This window comes from Rhinolophus ferrumequinum, chromosome 26, assembly GCF_004115265.2.
Source record: "Rhinolophus ferrumequinum isolate MPI-CBG mRhiFer1 chromosome 26, mRhiFer1_v1.p, whole genome shotgun sequence".
In the NCBI taxonomy this organism is placed as follows: Eukaryota; Metazoa; Chordata; class Mammalia; order Chiroptera; family Rhinolophidae; genus Rhinolophus; species Rhinolophus ferrumequinum.
In genome coordinates, this window is record NC_046309.1 from 21,211,021 (window position 1) to 21,233,641 (window position 22,621).

The window sequence follows — 22,621 nt, forward strand, 5'->3', positions numbered from 1 at the left end:
CTGGTCTACAGAGAATGTGTAATGTAGAGAAGACATGTAACAAACAGTATTTACACAATGTGATATGCTAGGAAGAAAACAAACAGGGCTCTGCAATACAGAAAAATGTTTAGAAAAACTTGATATTTGAGAATCAAAGAGGTGTGAAGAGGGAAAAACCATCATGCCTATGTCCCCTGCTCATATAACACTTTCAGTGCAAGATAGAGGCCTACTCAATGTTAGCGTAATTCATAAATGAAATAATAAGAAAATTGATATAATTATTTACTTCCTGTTATACAATTATGACAAAATGTAAAGGGATAAATATGAACTTTGAGAAGCATGATAATTTAACTTTTCATAAAAAATAAAGAAGCCTACTTTTCCACTTTGATCCAAGGGCAGTTTTCAATTTTGACTTTTTTGGAAACCAAGGCAAGCTTCATAAGCTATATTAAAAATGCAGGTGCAGTTTAAGATGGTAGAGTCACCATGGGAACAGATTTCCCTGTTCCTTCATGGTTTCATAATGTTAGAATCATTTTGCTCCAACTCTTCCTTCCTTCCACTAGATATTACTTGATTTTTTTAAAGGGGTGTTTCCTCTTTTAATCCTTTTCTTTCAGCATAACCTCGTGATTCAGTTTAGCCAAGCATTTCCTAAAGTCAGAACTCTTGAATAGAACTCTCATAAGGTCCTCCACCTAAAAATTTAAAAATAAGGTTCCTGTGATTAGACGAAGTTGAAAAATATGCAGTATGTGGAATCCCACTCTTTGAGAGCGCAATGTATGTTAGTATTTAAAAGTTTTGAGAAGGCCTACAGGATAGAAAATTCTAGTATTTCAGTTTGCTGTTTCTAAACTTATTTGACCACAAAAATCTTTTTCTTTTCTTTTTTTTTGGTGAGAAAAACATGTACCTGACATACTTCAGAGCATTTTTTTTTAATTAAAGTTTGTTGGGGTGACAATTGTTAGTAAAGTTACACAGATTTCAGGTGTACAATTCTGTAATACATCATCCATATCTCACATTTGTGTTCACCACCCAGAGTCAGTTCTCCTTCCATCACCATATGTTTGACCCCATTTACCCTTTTCTACAACCCGTCTCCTCCCTTACACTCTGGTCACCACTAAACTATTGTCTTTGTTAAACAGTCCTGCAAATGTTTGCCCTAATTGTACACTACTAATCTCTGAATGGTGTTAGCTAAAAATGGCTCAAAATGTTGGTGCCATTCAAGGGTATTTATTTTATAATAAATAATTTTGAAGGTCAAACCATTTAAAACATGAAGAGGTGACTGCAGTTATGGCACACTGGGTGGTAATCAAGATATGGGTGAGTTGGAAGCCCAATTCAGGACTTTCCAAGATCACAGTCATTGCCATTTACCCTAGGAGCATAAACCGATCAACCCCAGTTTACAGATGGAGAAATTAAGGCACAGAAGGACTTCCCTGATTTACTCGGCTATTTAAAAACCTGGTATCCTGGGTACTCTTTTTGTCTGTATATTTTCCCTTAACACTACTGTTTCTGGATAAGAATATGGAGCATATTTAAATTTGTATTCTAACACATCTACCTTTCTCTCAACAAAATAGAAAGGTTATGTAGTTGAAGGTCAAAGCTAAGAGCAGTGAAATAATGTCTTTCTTGTATAATGCTATGTTTCCCCTACCCAGGTAAATAATCGTGGGTTTAATTGTAATTTCAGGTGGCATCTGCTTATTTCAAAGACTTTCACCTCTTGCTTATTGGAGTCATCTGTTTGGCAACATCAATAGAGAAATGGAACTTGCACAAAAGGATTGCTCTGAGAATGGTGATGATGGTTGGTGTGAACCCAGCATGGTAAGTGCTGTGTTTACTGTTCCAGGTTTACCTTCTGAACATAGCATTTTTGTGCAGAGTAAAATAACCAAATAAGTAATGTATATCCAGGCAGTCATTTGTATTGCAGTATAATTCATGACTTTTTCTTTCTCTGACAATATGAAAGTGATATAAAGTATACTTGAATTGTAGGAGTAAAAAAACAAAACAAAACAAAGCAACTTTCCTTTCACTTCAAGTCTAATTACAGAAAGATTGGATAGGTGCACACTACTCTCTCACCTTTTCTGCACCGTAGGAGTCAGAGCTGAGAGAAGCCTTGAACCTCAACAGATAGGAATGATAGACTTCAGAGTAGATTTCAGTTGATTTCAGTAGATTTCAGAGTAGATTTGATTACACATTCAACATTTTTTCAAGCGCACCCTTAATGTAACAGGGAGAATGCTAAAAACCGAAGACAAAGGCATTAACTGACAACAATACAAATAAGTGCAAAAAAAAATCCCAAGGTGGACGTTTTTCTTTTGAAATGAACAGTTGCAAAGTGAAATAATTAAATAAGAAATGTCATCTATAGACTGTGAAACAACTCATTTGACTGATTTTTCTCCACTGAAATGAATTTTTTCCCATTCAGTTAATTGGGTATTTTAGTTTTAATTCCAGCTCTTAAGAACATAGATGTAACCTAAAAAAAACTTCCCAAGGTCATAATCATTTGCATAATGGAATTACGCTTTAAAGCCTCAGGGGGTTCTTCCCTTCTCATCTTTCTTTGAAAATAAGAAAACTGTATTCAATTCTGTTGCATAATTCATTCTAGGGTATAATCACATCTGTGTTTATCATTTATGGGGCAAATTGGTTACTTGTGTACAAAAAAATTACTCAGAAGAGACAAATTTTTTAAAATATGTGTTACTCAGAAATTTTATGGCATATATGTATTAAGGGCATTTCACTCTTCAAGAATGAAATGGTGTTCCATGCCTCTTGGGGTGCTATAGAAATGTGTCTCTTTTCCTTGATCACCTGCTCACTGACCGCGGGGCAAGGGGTAGCGGCCCAGTGGAGCAAGAGTCCTCTCCATTATGCCACTAAATAGCTTTTCAATTTAAGGCATTTTCACCACACAGAAACATTATCTGAGTCCAACCTTTTTTATTGGAAGACTTTGTGTCTTATCAATGCCTTATGTTAAAAGCACTTCTAGTTTTCTTTTGATTAAGAATCATTTCTTGTTTAAGTAGCGTTCTAAAAATTTTCTTTCGTTTTACACGTAGAACATATTCACCTTATCTGAAGTTGAAACCTAGAGTGTGAAGTTTTTCTTGTGGATCTATTTTAAAAGGGAGTCAGAGGACTTCGTAAATGGTTCTATCTGAAAAGATGTGCTCCTGAACGATTTTGGGGGACTTCCTACTCAAAATAGATCATGTTTTCTCCCCAAGTGTGATTTTGAAAGCTTATAGGTATGGTTTAAAATCCTATGGTTTTAGGTATGTTATTTTCAAGGGAAAAGAACTGCTCTATTTATGATGAAAGAGAAGAAAATGCGGTGTCCAGGTCTTGACAACAGGTGGGAAGGTCAGATTCAGGAGAGCATAAATAATAGAATCTACAGAAAATTCTGAAACCTCATTTTACCTAGTGATTTTAACCATTGCCTCCACCCAGCATATATTAAACCAGAGTAGTGAACGAGTAAAAGGCAGATTCATAAAAATGAATCTCTCTCCCTGCCCTCCTGCCTCCTTGGCAACATGCTAATGAGCAGAGATATGACCAAAAAATGAGAGAAAGAATAAGGGGTCAGAAATGCAAAAGTTGATCTCAGCTCATCTTACTAGTATTTGAAGGTAAGTGTCATCTGTAAAAGGCATTCAAATCGTGATGTAATACTATAAGCTGTTACACCACCTACTGACTCGCTGCTGGGTTGTACGTTTAATCATTACTCTGTTTTGGGAGAGAAGAGTTTTAGGGTTTCCAAGGGGAGATCAATCCTGTAGAAACACTCTTCCACGTGCCACTTTGATTCATAGCTGTCTGTGACTACGAGTTCGTCGTCTGTGAGGAACCTTAACCTTCAATGTTTGGGAAAAAAATGAATTCCCAAGCCACAGACAGCATCCTTTACAGCTCAGTGACGCAGAGGTAGCGGCGCGGGAGCACGACTCACACTGAAAGCCGTCTCATTTCAGGCTGACCCTGGGGTTCATGAGCAGCACCGCCTTCTTGTCCATGTGGCTCAGCAACACCTCCACGGCTGCCATGGTGATGCCCATCGTGGAGGCTGTGGCCCAGCAGCTCATCAATGCGGAAGCGGAGGTCGAGGCCACTCAGATGACCTGTTTCAGTGGATCAATCAATCACGGACTGGAAATAGATGGTATCACGTGTTGATATGGCCACAGAGGGGCTCGTTATGCCGGCAATAGGCACAAAGTGAAGAATTCTGGGTTATAGTTTGAATTAACTGTCCATGCGCGTATGAGGTGCATTTAACCTTCCTCTTTCTGTATTTCCCAGTATTTATACAAGGGAATTACATTGCCCCACTATTTACCGTAAATTAACGATCGACTTTACAGTCTCTATCAAAAGAGGAAGAATGCTGTTTCTGTCCTGCGGTCAGTCTGATGGAACTCCTTCCATGTCTTTCTCAGCAGACCGCCAGGTTACTCTCTCGTACTGAAATGATTTTCTTGCATAATATTGGGACTCTTTAATTCCTACATTCTATTGGGAAACAGCATCTCATTTTACTGGGGTTATTTCTGCCTTTGATAAACTGCTCTGATGCAGTGAAAAAATGTTGAGGGATATTTGTGTTTATAAACTACTTCATAAATGTTATGTCCATACAAGTGAATTGCTTACTTTCAGTTTCTAGTAATGCTTCCATCACGCGCGCGTGCGCGCGCACACACACACACACACACACACACACACACACACAGATAACCCTTCATTTAAATTGTTTTTCTTTTACTTAATGTTTTGCAGAATGTGTCAATGAACATGAAACAAATGAGAAGGAAGAGAAAACAAAACCAGTTCCAGGGTAAAGAATATTGACATTTTGATTAGGATTTTCCAAATTCCACTTTAATAATATTATAAACTGGATCCATTTATTTTTCAGACACAGTAATGATGCAGGGAAAATTTCAAGCAAGGTAGAGTTGGAAAAGGTACGTTAAATTTGATTCTTTCTAAATAATTATACATGAGATTATATTAGATCTGTGGTTAGATATGTATACATTGTAAAAACTCTTACTTGCTTCCTTGTCTGTAAATTACTTTGCTTGCCTGAATCAAATCACCGTTTGATAAGCCTTCATGGAGAGACTGAAATCAACATCCCCAGAAGAAACATCTTAGGCTCTGAAAATTAGCATCAATATTTTCTCCTTTTACTAGGTTCTTGGTTATGGCATTTAGCATATGTAGTTTAAAGAAATATCATTCTAGTCTCAGAATAGTTTCATTTTTTTGTTAAGTCTTGCTGGCCTGACAGCCTGATCTTCCTTAGAAGCATCCTAATTTCTTCCAGGTTATTAACCTAAAACAACGCCTATTCGTGTAATAACAATCCAGGTGTCTTCAGTGTCTCCATGGCCATTAAAATATTCAATGCAGAATTTATGAGTTACTACTGTCAAATACACAGGGAAGAGTGGTTGTAGCCATTCTAGTTATTAAAGGAAGGAAGGAGGCTTTTGTAAACTAGCCCAAAGAATTTATTTCTCCAGAATAAATCAATATAAAGATACCATACCAGGTTGTATTGGGAGCAATATATCTCAAGACCACAGAAAAGTAATCCAGCATAGAAATGGTCCTAAGGTAACTATGCCATCAGGAACATTGGAGTGGGGCATATGCTTCTTCCTCAGGCTATAAGGAATTAGCATGCAACTCAATAGGAAAAAGAAAACCCTCTCATTATTTACAGCAATCTTCAAGGAAAGAGCAATTTCTATGTCAAGAGAAAACAAATACAAAGATACTATATGTTTTGAACCATTAGTTACAGTGTATATTAAGGGGTTTAAAGATGAGGATTGAATATATATTTGTGAAAACATTGTCATCTTTAGGGATAGAGGTCATTCTTTTAAAACAGGTAAGTTACAGAATACATTACAAATGGGCTTTTAAAACTGTTATGAAAATTGGAAAGCCTAAACAGAAAGAATATACTTGCACTCGGTAACTTTCTGTGGTCATGTTTAGAAACCGAGTTTTCTGGCATGATGCTTAAATATTGGGTTGAGTCCCTCAAAATTGGTATGAGAGCCAACCCTGCCCTGGGCATTCTGGGAAGGTCTACTGATGAAACAACCTGCTCCTTACTACAGGCAGCTCACAGTCTGATGGGGAAGATGGACTTGAAAAAAATAAGTACGACATAAATACCACAACAAAGGCATCCACAGAGGCCAAATCTTCCAGAAGCCAGAGCACCCAGCTCAGGCTGGGCATTCCGCGGGAGAGGAGGGGCTGTGAGGTGAAGAGATGTGAGTCTAGAAGGAAGGTGGTGGCATGTGCAGTCAGGGTGCAGACTCCTTGGTGCGGGGACCATGTCTACTTTGTTCACCATTTAATCCCCTGGCACATCCTATTGCCCGAGACACAGGAGGTAGTCGGTAGATATTTATCTTTGTTCATGAATGAATGCATGAAAAGGGAAGAAGTGTTGTGTCCAGAGAATACAATGACATCGGAGACCCAAATATGTGGAGAACAGGGCTTTTTCAGGAAACATCTCCAGCACAGGCACTAAGGATGTGTTGTTGTGTTAAGTGACATGTCTGCATAGGTTGGGCCAAGTTCAAATCAGTTGTTCATGCAGAGATTTAGTTTGTGTTCAAGGAAATGGAGAGCTTTGAAGCCGGGGCAACATGGGAAGTTCTGCTCTTTGAGCAGCTTACTGTGTCAACATTATGACAGGCAGAGGGTATACGCCTAAGTGGACTCTGATTAGTCAGACTTTGGGGACAGAAAGAGCAGGACAGAAGATGCCTCCACTACAGTAAACTGGGTAAAGGTAGATTGTGGTGCCACTGATTGAAATGGGGAACCCAGAGGGAGGAATGAGTTTTAAATGGACAAAGTAAGATAATTTGGGTGCATTTTAGGCAATAACGATCAAGATCTGAGTTCAGGAGAGGAGAGCGAGACCTTCGAACCATGATTCTATGGACTTTCTAGATGCAAAAGTCTATGGACTTTTCCGATGCATAAAAATTCAGGTTTATATAAAGAAAGAATTAAGGGATAACTTTTTGTTCTACAAAATTGTTCTCTATGAGAGATGGCACGAATGTATTATTTTACAGGTTGCACATTTAAGATATGTTTTGATTTTTAACAATTGTAAATCTCTTCTCAGGAGTAAACATTGCTTGGCTTGTGTTATGATTATAATAGATTACACCTGTTCTTGGCCAGGTTTTTACACTACCTAATTTAATACTAAATGATTATGTAGAAAAATCGGTATTTCATCTAGCTATAAATGAAAGGAATATTTACATTCATAATGTTTTGGTCTCCTGCTTTCTTCTTGAAGTAGATGGAACGTTCTATTGAATTGAAATAAATCCTGTGTGGTTGGGCTGTGAATTTGAACTACAAGTCAGAAAAGACCCAAGTATTACAACCTTTGAGTGGAAATGGTTTCAAATACATTTCAGAAAAAGAGGGGAAAAGTGAAAGGCTTATATTTTTGGTAATTTGCATCATTTTAAAACCATGTTCTTACTAAAAACATAGGTTTGATTTCTAGTGAAAATTGCTACAGTTCTATACATTTGAATCACCATTTGCTTAGTAAAACATTAAGGATTTTTCCTAAATTTAATTAAAATCTCTTGACTAATAAATTAAAGCATTCCAAGATGATCAATCAGCTTACTTCATCTTTTAGAATTTTATGCTTCATTTTCAAAAATTATACAGTATATTTCTCTCTAAAGGTGATCACACACAATGACTTACATAAAGTTTGGTGTGTAGTAAGCAGAAAGTTCCCATTAGTAAAAGAAAATTAAGAATCACTACCAAACAAGTTCTAAATTTAGTGATTTTAATAATATTGATTAAAAGATATACATTTAACGTTTGCTCAAATATTACCTTCTCTATGAGGCATACGCTGGCCACCATTTTCATTGCACCAAGATCTCCTTCCTCCTACCCCCTAAACCTGCCCTACTTTTCTCAAAGTATATATTACCTTCCTAGAAACTACATACCTTACTTAATTTTTATTTTTTTTGTTTGTTCTCTGTTTTCTCCACTAAAATTTAAGATTTACGGGGGCAGGAATTTTTGTCCATTTGTTTATTTGTATCTCAAATATCTAGAACAGTTAACTGCCATAGAGAAAGCATTTAGTAAATATTTGCTGCATGAATGGCAAAATTCAGTGATATTTTTCTCAAAGTTACAATTAAAACTTTGAGAAAATCTAAAATCTAAATCTCAAAGTAAGATTAAAACAACTTACTCTGTACATAAACTATAGCAATGGAAACAAATTGATAAAGGTTGAAAGATAAAACTATGGATTAGATAAATATCACCTTTTCCAACTTTATTGAGATATAATTGACACATAACATTGTGTAAATTTAAGGTGTGCCATGTGTTGATTTGATACACTTACATATTATAAAATGATTATCACCATAGTGTTAGTTTAACACCTCCCCTGTATTACGTAATTACTTCTGTGTGACTGTGTGTGTGTGTGTAAAACAATTAAGATCTCTCTTTAAAACTTTCAAGTATGTAACTATTATTATATTGTTGTACGTTAGATCCCAAGAACTTACTTATCTTGTAACTGGAAGTTTGTACCCTTTGATCAACAGGTCTCCAGTTCTCCTCTCCCAGCCCCTGGTAACCACCATTTTCCTCTCTGTTTCTATGAGTTTGGCTTTTTCAGAGTCCGCATATAAATGATACAATGCAGTATTTGTCTTTCTCTGTCTGGCTCTGTCTGGTTCATTTACCATAATGCTATTGTAATGATAGCCATTCTGACAGGTGTGAGGTGATATCACACTGTGGTTTTAATTTGCATTTACCTGATGGTAAGTGACATCAAACACCTATTCATGTACCTGTTGAGTCTTTGTATGTTTTCTTTGTAAAAATGCATGTTCAGTTCCTCTGCCCATTTTAAAGTTGCATTTAAATTGCGTAGGTTTGGTTATTTATTTATTTATTTATTTATTTATTTATTTATTTATTTATTTATTTATTTAGCTATTGAGGTATATTACTTCTTTACATATTTTGAATATTAACCCCTTTTCAGATATGTAATTTGCAAGTATTTTCTCCCATTCCTCAAGTTGCCTTGTCATTTTCTTGACTATTTCTTCTGCTGTGCAGATGCTTTTTAGTTCAGTCCCACTTATCAATTTTTGTGTTTGTGCTTGTGCTTTTGGTGTCAAAAAAATCCTTGCCAAGACCAATGGAAAGGAGCTTTTTCCCTATGTTTTCTCCTAGGAGTTTCATGGTGTCAGTTCTTATATTTAAGTCTGTAATGTATTTCAAGTTAATTTTTTTGAGTGTGGTGCACTAAGGGTCCAATTTCATTCTTCTGCATATGATTATCCAGTTTTCCCAATACCTCAAAGGCTATCCTTTCCCTGTTGAGTACTCTTGGCTCCCTTGGCAAATATTAGTTGACCATGTATGTGAAAGTTTATTTCTGGGCTCTCAATTCTGTTTCGTTGATTTTGATGCCTATTTTTATGCCAGTGCCAAACTGTTTTGATTACTATAGTTTGGTAGTATAGTTTGAAATCAGGAAGTGTGACACCTCCAGCTTTGTTCCTTCTTGGGATTGCTTTGACTCTTAGGGGAGATAAATTTTATTTTTTGATGGAAAGAAAATAAGGGTTAGGAACTAAAATTTATTAGCCCTAAAATTGTTATTAATAGAAATGCAAAGTTCTGATATGGATAATAACGATAATAATTTTGTCATTGCTACTGCTGCTGATGATGGTAATAATTGTGTGTTGGCTCTGAAGATGATGAATACTCAGTAGTTCCTCAGATTGCAGGAGCTGATTAAGGAGTACACATCTAAGAGTCAGATTCTTATGTGGCATACCTAGAAAAGAGATGTTTTCCACCATTCACAAAGTTTCCTTCTCACTATGGACCAGAGGCCAGACATTAGCAGAGCCCTCCACTGGTGCCCAAAATCAAAGGGGTGGTTAGGTACTTAGCCTGTAAATCCTGCATTACTCCAAAAGCAGCTGAAATATTTTCAGAGAAGGAAAAATCACAAGAAAGGAAGACCCAAAAGGACACTGACTGTTCATGGGGGCTTATATTTGTCAGGTTTCAGTGGGGAAACTGGAGATCAATCATCACTCATTATTTCCATGAGAAATGAGTTCCAGGTATCCAAAAATTAATTTTACATATCAAAAGAAGAATAAAATTGTTTTTTTTTCTTACAAGCACTAGCATTATTCAAAGAGATACCCCAGATTTTTCCACTAGCTCAATTTCTAAACTTCCAGTCATCCTCGACTGAAAGGAATTAGAAAATCACTATGCTTTTAATAAAAGGTCTGAGATCATTGTTTTCCATTCATCCTATGTAATTTATAGTTCCCCAAAGGGAAAAAAGTTCAAAGGAAAAATGTCCTTTAACAAATTGAATCTTGCTTTTAATTAGGTACTGTTTTTTGTGGGGGGTGTGAAAATCCTTATTATTGAGAATCAAATCCTGTGAGACAGCACCCTTAAATGTTTTTTAAGAATTCAAAAAACCATATAACAGTAATAAGCATGGTTCATAATATCAGAGACAAAGGGCATTAGTTCTTCTAAGTAAAACAATATCAATTCTGGACTATCTGGTCCCTAGGTCAATTAGGAAAAGGGTATTTTAGATCACACCAGGTAGGTGCTACAAACAAAACCTGGGTCCCTTGATTACTCTTCCCTTCTAGACTGGGTGAAATTGTGTGGCAAAGCCAAGTGTTGATGCTACTCATTCCTCACCTAACACAGCCTAGGTGTCTCCTTTTACTCATCCCGCCAAATCCTATGGTTCATAGAGAGGTGATGAGAGAGAGAGAGTGAGAGAGAGAGAGAGAGAGAGAGAGAGGCTACCACACACCCTTTAGGAATCACAACAGCATCAAATAAGAGATAACTGACATTGACGGAGAAAAGAGAACCCATGTAAACTGGTGCAGCCACTATGGAAAACAGTATGGAGGTTCCTCAAAAAATTAAAAATAGAACCACCATATGATCCAGATATCCCACTTCTAGGTATATATCCAAAGGAAATTAAATCACTATCTCAAAGAGATATCTGGATTCCCGTATTCCTTGCAGCAGTATTCACACTAGCCAAGATATGGACACAACCTAAGTGTCCACCAATGGATGAACGGATAAAAAAATGTGGTGTGCATATACAGTGGAATACAATGGAATATTATTCAGCCATGAGAAAGACGGAAATCCTTTTATTTGTGATGACGTGGACAAATCTTGAAAGCATTATGCTAAGTGAAATAAGCCAGACATAAAAAGACAAATACTGCATGGTATCATTTGTATGTGTAATCTTTAAGAAAAAAAAAAAGAAAGAAAGAAAGGAAAATTCATGGAAACAGAGTAGAAAAGTGGTTGCTAGAGGCTGGGGTGGGGGGTGGAGTAAGTAGGGAGAGGTTAGTAATAGGTGCAAGCTTTTGGCTATAAGATAAATACGGTCTGAGGATCTAATGTAAAACATGGTGACTGTAGCTGAAATACAATGTTGTAGGGTTGAGATTGGATAGGGAAGTGGTACTTGAATTTCTCATTGGAAAAAAAAAAGGAAAAGAAAGAGAGAGAGAGAAAAAAAGAGAGAGAGATGCAGTGACAGATGTGTTCATTGGCTAGATGGTGGTAATCTTTTCACAATGTACATGTGTGTCAGCTCACTATGAGGTACATTTTAAATATCTTACAATTTTGTTTCTCAGTTATACCTGAATGAAGTTGAAAAAAAGTATGGGATATTTAACATGTACATCATGGTGGTTTGATGTATGTATTCATGATGAAAGGATTTCCCCAATCTGGTTGATTGGTACATAGATCACCTCATATATTTATTGTTTATTTATATTTTTGGTGAAAAATTTGACTTCTACTCTCTTGGCAGTTTTCAATTGTGAAATGCAGTGTTGTCATGTTTTGCATTTGATCCTCCATCCTTATTCATCTTATAGCTGAAAGTTTGTACTCTTTACTTGGTCTTTTTTAACTTGGCAGTTTTCTGTGCCTCTAGGAGTACAAGATGAAGTTGAACTTTAAAAAGAAATCATAACTATTCTATTCACTAATCCGATTTATGAGCACTCGTCCCATTCAACTGAGAATTCAGAAGCCTCATTTTCAGTGGTATTGTATCAGAAGAAATAGTTAAATTTCTCACATGTAATGGAAATCCAGTATGTTCCACGAAGAGTCTAGACTAGAGTGAAGGTAAATGCCTGGATATAGACAAGGAGGTAAAAACCAAATCCATTGGAAATTCTGCCAGGTATATTTCCTGAAAGAGTAAAGCAATGGTGGCAACAGTTGGTGAGGTAAATTCACTTCTGAATTTATTTAACATTCATTTTTTTAAAAAGGGATCATAGCAGCAACCTGTAAACATGACCTCACCACAGATTTCAATTTTTATTATAATCAAAGCCCTCACGCCCCTGACGCCTATAATTAGCTGTATTTCCACAAAACATTTCGTTAAAGAAATGATTGACTGTTGATATCTTTTCTCCCATGTATCTTTCATTTTTGAATCACCAAAATATAGTTCTTCACATTTTGTGTTATTGAAATATTATCTAGCACATAGCATAAGCTCAGCCATGTTGGAACCATCTGTACTTTCCTCTAACTGCATAGTAAACCTCCCGCTTTATATAATATATTCTAATACTGTATTTTCTTTCTTAAAATTCTCAGCAATGTTTTTCTATGCGTCTTCCAATGGTATTTCCTATCAAAGAAAAATACATTTACACAAATTGTTTTTTATGTATTTTGATTATGAAATGTTTTATACATATACATATTTATAAAATGTAATGGAAAAATGTAAAGAAAAATAAAATGAATATAATGAGATATACCACATATAAATAGAACATAACAATTTCCAGAAATCTCCATGAGCCCTTCTCGGATCCCATCTCCTTTCCTCACACAATTGCATCCATCCTCTGATCGAGATTGCCATAGTCCAGAATTTTGTGCTAATCGTTCTCCTGTCTTCTTTTCAGTGTTACCACTTGTATTAGTTACTTGTTCACGACAACAAAGACCCAGAATAGCAACAGTTTTAACAAGACAGAAAGAGGCTGGTGTGGTAGCTCCATAATCATGTCCCTGACTTTCTAGCCCTGCTCTGACATCCTCAGTCTGTTAGATCAAGTTTGCTGGTTGTGCTTTTCAAATCATCTGTGATTTAACCAATTATTTTCTGTTTACCCCACTAATTAATGAAACCGTTTTGTTAAAATCTCCCTTGTGGTATGTGGATATGTCTATTTTTTATGATAGTTCTGTCAGTTTGGGTTTCAATATATTTTTAGATTATTTACATAATGTCCTTTCCAGTTTGGAATGTTTATATATTACTGATTAATTAACACTTTGACCATTTTGCCGTGCCCTTCTCAATCTATACTAATGTGTTTTGGGTCTTACAGTTTATTTGTCTGATGATAGTGTAGCTATGCCAGCTTTTTTAGGATAATTTTTTACCTGGCATTTCTTCTATCCCTTCACTTTAAATATTTCTATGTCCTTGTATTAATATTTAGATGGGTCTCTTGTAAAAAGCATATTGCTGGCTTTTGCAGTTTAATCAAGGTTGAAATTTTTTGCCTGAGAAATATGATTCACTGGAACTTTAAGCAACTTTATAAATTTCGTATTTCTAATGCCAGATTTCTATTTTTTCCAAATATTCTTTCCTTCAATTTTTCCTTATTGGTTACTTTAAAAATGTGTGTGCGTGTGTATGTGTTAAATCTGTGTATTGATCTTTGCCAACAACGGAGAATTCTCACCCATTATTTCCTCTGGGTCTCCAGTTTAACACGTTAAACTTTCTCACTCTGTCTTCCATGCTTAACATCTTTTAAAATTTTTCTTCTCTGTGTCTTGCTGGACAACACTATGCATAATAACTGCAGATCTATCTTCCAGTTCATTAATTCTCCCTTCAGCTCTGTCTATTTTATTGTTTAACCCATCCACTGAGTTTTTAAATTCAGTTATTTAAATTTTAATTTCTATAAATTTGTCTCTTTTTAAGATTTGCTTGGTAATTTTTGTATTCTCTTTCTCCTTACTCATATTCTCCATCCCTTCTCTAATTTTGTTAATCATGAGTAAGTTTACTTATACTCTGTGTCTAACTCTAGTATCTGAAGTCCTGTAGTACTCTCTCTCTTAGGCCTGTTTTTGTTTTCTGCTGATTCTCACTTTTGTTGCCTTATTTTCTTGCATGTTTTATGCTTTTAAATATTGAAATGCTAATTTCCCTTGAAGTTTCTATGGGAATTCCTCAAGTCCTGAGTTGCAGCCGCATGGAAGAGCTTGAATTATATTATTGTTTTTATTTTAATACACACACCAATTAAGCTTTAAAAATGCTCATGGTTAGGAGTTTTCAGGATACATTATGTTTTCCCTAAGCCAGCATGATATTTCCTTGCTGTCTACTTTTACAAAGGATACGGGCTTTATGAGTGTTTTCCCATACAATTCCCCACACAGAGTGGGCCTTATGTGCCATCTACAGCTCTCCCTGCAAAAGGACAAACTGAAATCCCCAGGTCAAAAAGTTGTCTATTAACTTACTTAAGATTCCACTTTCATTTAAATGAGGTCAAGGCAGTTTGGTGATACATTTTAAAAGGCGCTTTAAGATATTTTAAACAGCATTTAATTTAACAGAGAATCTGATTTGTCATGCAGCTAGATAGAGAAATCTGCTATATTAAATATATATTATTCCAGTCACTTTTACCAATAAAAAAATCAAGATATTTCCTAATAGCATGTACATTTTTACTTTTTGCTTTTCACTAAGCAATTGCAAAGAAAGCTTCTAAATATTTAGCGATTAGAATAATAGCATTCAACAAAATAATCCTGGATTTAATTGATTTTCAACATTACTAAAAAAGTAGAATTTCTATGAAGCATCCTCATGTCTTGAGTGCTACATTTTAAATATCTCTCTATTCATTGTAGTATTACTATATAAACTAATATCCCAATTCGCAATGTGCAACATAATTCTTTATTAACTACAGTAGATGTAAATCATACTTCAAGGAGTTTTCTTGGTAACTTCAGTTTTGTTACCCACTTCTCTGAGTTGCTCAGGTTATAACTGAGCAGAGCTCAGGTCTTCATAAAGAGATATGAGGAGTAGGAGGAGAATCTCCTTTTCTTGCTGTTTGCTTATATATTATCTTCATTCTGAAGATTTTTTTACATAAATCATTTCCTGTAGTAATAATTGAAAGCCATATGCACATTATGGGAGGGCTGGTCTAATTAAAACGAGAAAGCAGAATCTATCATCCACTTCACCAAACACTTGTAAACTCAATACGCTGAGAGCAAACACAGGGCCCCCCTGTGAATCACTCGGCCGCACTAAGGAGCTTTTATCTCCCCTCCCCTTTAACCTACATCAGCTACCGGTGTAGGGACCAGGAAGGCACCAAGGTCCATCTGTGCAATAATTATTTGTTAATATTCATTTACTTTTTAATATATAAAGAGGTAGATTGCATCTTCCAATATGATGCCAGGTTGAATGGGCCTATTTGCCTTCCCTCTGTTCTGCATCCCCATTCAAACAAGAACAGATAAACCTTTTAAGGCATAAGTCACAAATATATAAATGTCAAGGGAGGAGATGACAGCATAATTGTTTTGGAAGCTGGGAAGTAAAAGAATGGGTGGGAAATGACTCAGTTATCTCACAAAAGTGGAATCTTACATCAGCACTGAGGAAAGACAATAAACAATCCAATTTACATAGCAGCCCTCAATGTTTTTAAAATGTTGAAAAGAGGGGTTAAGTAAAAAATTGCTTATGAAAGAGTTCAATTCCCAAATTTCTTTCTCAACTCCACATGGATGCAACCGCTGCTCCTCTATGAAACAGAAGTGTAGTTTAGACATGATGAAACAGGTGGTAAAAAGAAATAGGCACAGTTCAGGGATGGGGGAGAGTTTCTCAATGAAAGTAGGGGTACTGAGTGAATTTATATGCTGACCAATGAGAACCCTCACTTCCACCCCACTGGCTCCGGGAGTCAGGCCAATACCCCCCACTTGTCAGCAGGCAGGAGATGAGGAGGCTCTTCCTTACAGGATGCGTGAGCACAAGAGAGAAGATTGAAAATACATAGACTTGGGTTTTCTCAAAAAAAGGCCGAGTCAGGTGATACTGCAGTGAAGCCCACAGTCAACAAGTCCCAATGCGCTGTGTACAGAACTTCCAACCAGCTTTTCACTGACTTAAGTAAGCAAACAACTCAATTCCTGGATATCTGGAGAAAGCCTCAGGCGTGAAAGAGAGAATCCCAAACAAAGAAACAGGAAACAGAAATTTGCAGGAAACAGAGGCTGTTGCAAGGAGATGAAAACACAAGAAAAGAAACTATCATTAATCTATTCAGAGAGGTAAACAAAGAAATGGCATTCCTGAACTATGAGTGACATTCTATAGAAGAGGAACAAGACAAATACAATATATAACTAAAATATAAAATAATGCATAAAATATAAGAGCTAAAATATAAATGGTAAAATTGGTAGAAAAAAAGGAATAAACAAGAAAATAATAAGAGTTTCTGAAAAAGAATAGAAAAAACCAAGAAGATTACATCAAAAATTCAAGAAAATTTCCATAATGGAAGAATATGATTTTTATGACTAAAAGGCCCACTGTGAACCAGTTCAAGAGATGAAACAGACCCACATAGGAAAGGACATTGAGATATCAGAATACTGTGGGTGAAGAGAAGACCCTAAAAGTTTTCAGAAAGGGGAAAAACAGATTCCTTAAAAAGGATGAAAAATACAAATGGCTAAAGACTTCTTTATATAAACACTGGAAACTCAGAACACAATTGGGAAAGCAATGCCTTCAAAATTCTGAGTAACATTTATTTCCAATCTAGAAATCAATATCCAGTTAAACTATCAATGAAGTGAGCAGACAGACTAATATCTAGGTAATTCGTTGCAGGTCTAGAGGAAAAAAAAAAAAAAGAAATAGTTTTAGGGCCGGCAGGAAGGCTCTGGAAGAGATGTCTCCAATCAGTAGACTATTTGATGTTGATTAGGTATCCTATCATTGGATGATTCTGAGAAAAGATTTAAACAATCGCAGAATATTTGGGGCTGATTTAGGGGTATGTACTTAGGAAACTTAGTAAGTAAGGATGTGAGGGGAGTGCAAAACAGAAAAAGTAATACATATCCTATTGCTCAGCTGTTAATAGTTCTCTAGGCAACATTCTGAACACTGAAGTCGAAGCAAAATTATGATACAGCCATAATGGGAGGATGATGGAGACATGGAAAGTATGAGTGTGTTCAGTGGAGGAGGCTGTGAAAGAAAGCTGCATTCTCTTCATCGAACATAGCGCAAATCTAATTGTAATGCCTACCACTGAGAAAGCCAGAGATGGTATAATATATTATTAAGGTGAGTGCAAATAGATATCCAAAATGAGCTAGAAGATTTTAAACTGGCTCTCTTCGGCAAGTAAAAATGATTAGCAGGCACTAACGTTTTGTGCAATTAGCCTTGCATAATTATTTAAATATAAATAGAAACCCTAATGTTTTCATACCACACTCACCTAAACGAAGTAGTTTCTACAGCGCTGTGAAGAACACTAGTTAAATCCATGTGGATTCACCTATTAGGCGCTTTTAGCACCTGAGGTTGGAAATGAGTGACAGGCCCCTGGAATCTGCAATCACGGCCACCAGGTGGCAATAGTGAGTTATATCTGGACCTGCAAAATTTCTGTTCTGAAATGTCCTTTGAGCACCACTCGTGTGATGCTGCCTTGGGATCCTGAACTTGGTCATGTCTTGGAAAAAATTTCTTTCTATCACTTAGGAGAATCAATGGAAGACGTATTCACAAAATCTCAAATGTTGTATATTTGTGTGAAATACGAATGTATGACGCAATTGGGGATTGGATAAAACCACACTACGTTACAATTGCTGTGGTGAAAGTAATGTGAAATGTTACTAAATGTTGCTAATGTTACATATATTACTAAACACCTTAGATGTAGGTTTGAAAATTCACCATAAGCTAAAAGTGTTCTGGAAGGCAGGATGACACAAGGGAAATCACTGAGACGAAATTCATATGTAGATTCTGGTTTCAGTTCTGCTGTGGCCAGCTATGTCACAAGTGAGACTCCCTTTGCTGTTCTGAAAGGCAAGGTCTTTATATCAGATAATCTCTAAATGTCTGTCTGCTCTTAGGCTATGATTCTTTTACATATTCAAAAAAGTTTTTATGATTGTGGAAGATGTAAAAAGTATGAAGTAGGTAGCAGATACCCCAATAAACCCATTGTTAATATTTTCACATATTTCATTTCAGTCTTGCTTCTAGGCACATAGATGTAGCGTGGATATGTTTTTCGTGTTTTTTGTTTTGTTTTGTTTTGCTTTGCTTTTAAATCACACCATTCTGCATATTGAATTTCATCATGAAACCTACAAAGCAAGCAGATTCCGTTCACAACATAAGCATGGCAATGACCTTTGGTTACCATCACAGGGGATTTCCTGCGGTCACTTCAGCCCTGACAGTCTTCAGTCTTCTGGATGCTTTCTTTACTTCAGAATTCTTTGTTTTTCTCTCCCAAACTCTTAGGAGAAAATATAACACAACACACACACACACACACACACACACACACACACACACACACCCCAAATTCCTCCTCCACTTATGGAGAAATGTAGTGATTATTTTGTTGTCCTAATATCTGCAAACACATGCGCTCAGGGCCAGGGTCTTACTTTCTACCCCAAATGATTTACTCCAACCCCCTCTTTGGCCTGGGTCAAACCCTTGGTCTCAGATTTAAACTACTGTGGGGCAGACGAATCTGCTGAAAACCCTCCCCGACTCTTGTTTGTAGGTCCTGTACCCATGCTTGGCGCATCTCTGGCTTTCTTAACAGCTCTATTTCTCGGTCCATCGCCCTTTGCTACTGCCCCTCTGATCCTCATTCTTTACCCCTTATTACAGTATAATCTCTTCTATTACTTCAGCCCAGCTATCACATGCCCTAAGCAAAAATAACAATAGAGCTGGCTGCGTGGGTCTCGTGTTTACTGGGAAGATAACCAAAGTGGTAGAGCCCATCCCACCTCCCAAACACCTCCACTTAACCGTGTGTTATATTAATGTTGCAATTTACTACAGAATTCCAATTTACCTTGAATGTTTAATGTGTTTCTAAATTGTGATGTTTGTCTGTAATGTTTGCATAAATATCACCTTCTGTGCAGTAGCATTAGTATATGTTTTAAAGATCTTTATTTAAGAAAAAGTGGAGAATCTTTATATAAGAAAAGGAGTAAAGCATGGAAAATATAATAATATTTTCCTATTTTTATTTTATATCTTCCAATGCATTTTAATCACTGTTATGTATATATATATGTATGTATTTGCCATTAAGCTTTTACATAAAATTCAATTTTTTCTCTATATTTTTGAAAGTTTTAATGTGACAATGAGAAATTATATACACATGGCATCTTTAAGTTTTCATTCTTATTATCAACTTACTAATATCCAAATTATATACCACATTTTGGGTTGCATTTGAAATCTCTCCTATAGTAAAATAATTAATATTTAAGCCTCCAAATTTCACTTATAAGAATTTGTAAATTTATTTTGCTATTTTATTTACCATTTATTTTTGAAAATTTTAATGGAAACTTTTATCATATGGAATGCAAATCATTTCCATGTAGGAAATATAAGCAAAGGAGACATTTGTAAATTAATTTATTTTGGTAAAAAGTAGATACCCCTGGGGGCTATAACCTTTAGTTTAATTGGAAAGTAAAAGGCAAATTACAGTCCAGTGCACCTGACCCTGTCGTGTTAAATGCCATTCCGACATCCATGATGGCCTTTAGTGAGTAGAAACGTATTTCTATCATGATTTCTCAAAAAGATCTTTCAATGTCATTGTCACAGACAGCGTGTTTAACTGTATGGCACAGGGCAATCCCTGTGTGTATTTCTTATATACATCTAGATGTTCTTTTAAAAGCTGAGGTGTGGAGAACAGCTCTGAAATAGGCAAGCATTGACGCGAGGATGCCCAGAAGGCTATTACAGTAACCCCAAAACAGAGGTGATGTCATTTTAGACCAACACGATAATGGGGATGAGAAAAAACGAAGAGAGGCCAGACATATTTAAATAGATAACATTAAGAGGACTTGGTAGGATGAGGAAGAGAATAATTTCAAGGAGGACAAGCAAAGTGGCTGTGGGCATGAGCTCCATGTGTTTTCATAATCTAAGTCTGTCATTCCAGGCTCTGTGACCTTGGGCAAGTCACTTATCCTCGACGTCTCATGGCTTCACGTGTAAAATGGGATCATAGCAGTACTAACCTCATTGTGTTGTATAAATAACATGAATTAAACCAAGTGTTTGATTTTTAACTTAAAATGGTATTTATTACATACAAGCACACTGCAAGTGTTTGCAACTATGGCAATGGTACTGCTATTATCTTACATCATTGATCCTAAAACACAAGGCTTGAGGAAGGAAATAAGTTTGGCTTTGAACATTTGGGAATTGGAGTTTTATTTCAGACATTCAAATTATGTTGAACTGACAATTGAATATACAGGTCTAAAAAGAGAAATCTGGGCTGAAGACAGGAATTTGGTGATCTGGTATATTTATATTCATTAAAACAATGAAGACGTATGAGATTTCCTAAGGAGAAATGTTATTGTGAGAAAGGTTAAGTGCCTATGACAGAGTTTCAAGAAATTCTAGTTTTAAAGAAGGATAAAGGAAAATAAACTGGCAAGGGAGAGAGAGGAACAGGCAGAGATGTAGAAGAAAATCAGAAGAGTGAGATATCATGGGAGCCCAAAGAAGTGTTTCCAGCAGGAAGGAGTTATCAGCGCTTTTGGGTGCTGCTGAGAGGTCTACAATGTTGAGGCTGGAAAGTATCTATTGAGTTTAGTAATACGGAAGCTATTGAGAATCATAGCAAATACATTTGGGGTGGATTGAGGAGACAGAAACCAGATTGAAGTGGCTAAAGAAATGGAGTCAGAATGTACACAAGTCTTGAGTAGTTTGGCTGTGAAAATGGAGGTGAGTTAGGGCAGTTGTTACATTGAGAGGAGGAATAAGAAGATTTTTTTCTCTCTTTTGTAAAGATGACTTGAATGAAAGTGATTAAATGTTGGTGGAAAAATTCCAGTGAAACCTATTACATAAGGCTTCGGATAAGACCTGAGGGATTGGGGTCCAGAAATAAGTTGGAGGAGAGACATTTACTCTATTATGTATGTAGAAAAGGAAGAGAAGGCAGGGCAGATGCAAGTAGGTTTCTACATTTGACAGTGAGACCTTTGTCTGCTGGCTTCTATTTTCCCTGTGGAGTAGGATGTAAAGCTACCTGTGAAGAGGGAGAGAGGGCATTGAAAAGGTGGTGTAAAGAGAATAGGGAAAGTTTTAAATTTTCTTGTGGAGACAGGTAGAGCACTTTGGTCAGAGAAACATAGTTGGGTAGAGAGGCGGCAAGGACTCAGCCGTTGAAGTTTGTGGTCACGAATGCAGGAAACGCAATCTCCTGTACTTTGTGTATAATTCTCTCCAACAAAACTTGGCTGCTTAGGGGCAGACAGGACACAGAGCAAGTAAATGGTTGGATTCATCCAAAGTTGAAATTTTGTTAAATAACTACCGTTCAAACAGAGACAAGAAAGAGAGTTGAGGGTTTTGTTAAGATAGTTATTGGTGGTGGTGATGGTTTCAAGGGTGTATCGTTATCCCCAAACTCATCACATTGTATGTCTTATATATGTAGAGCTTTTTACATGTCAGTCATACCTTAGCAAAGTGGCTCAAAAAACAAATGCCCCCCCCCCCAATAAAGTTATTGCATTAGTTTACCATGGAATCTAAGCTGGATAAGAAAGGAAGTGAATAAAGAAGAGGACCAATCTACTGTGAGTAGTTAGATGCTTCGGTGACCTAGACTTTCCAGCAGAGAGAAAGGACAGTAGGGACAGAAGCACTATAACAGCAAAGTTAGAAAAAGCAGCTGAGGTAGAGGAGTGGACTTCTTTGTTAATAGGGTGGTAAGATGAGATGCTTTCTACACCTGAGAAACTGTAATATCAAGCACACACTTTAAGTATACCCATATTGCACTGACACAGGACTTGCAAAGGAAATGAGTGAAAATCAGTTTCGACTCTTCAACTTTGTTGTGAAAACGAGAAGGCTGAGAGATAGTCTACCTCTGGACCGAGTTGAAATATTTTCCCCAACCCCCTCTAACCTGTACAAGGGGGAGGAGCGTCTCACCTGCCTCATGACAATGAGATAGAGAAACCACCACTTGTAGAACTTGCGAATCTGTTTGCTAGACCAATGGAC

At 36.4% G+C, this 22,621-nt stretch overlaps 1 protein-coding gene across 3 annotated transcripts in view; it reads left to right on the forward strand.

The window, feature by feature from the left end:
- SLC13A1 (solute carrier family 13 member 1) overlaps positions 1–22,621 on the forward strand; it is an 84,263-nt gene that overhangs the window by 26,665 nt on the left and 34,977 nt on the right. For all 3 annotated transcript variants that reach the window (XM_033098614.1, XM_033098613.1, XM_033098615.1), the window contains 4 exons: positions 1,712–1,848; positions 4,038–4,225; positions 4,843–4,900; positions 4,982–5,030. In XM_033098614.1, coding sequence (XP_032954505.1) covers positions 1,712–1,848; positions 4,038–4,225; positions 4,843–4,900; positions 4,982–5,030 — 432 coding nt within the window. The remainder of the gene's footprint in view (positions 1–1,711; positions 1,849–4,037; positions 4,226–4,842; positions 4,901–4,981; positions 5,031–22,621) is intronic.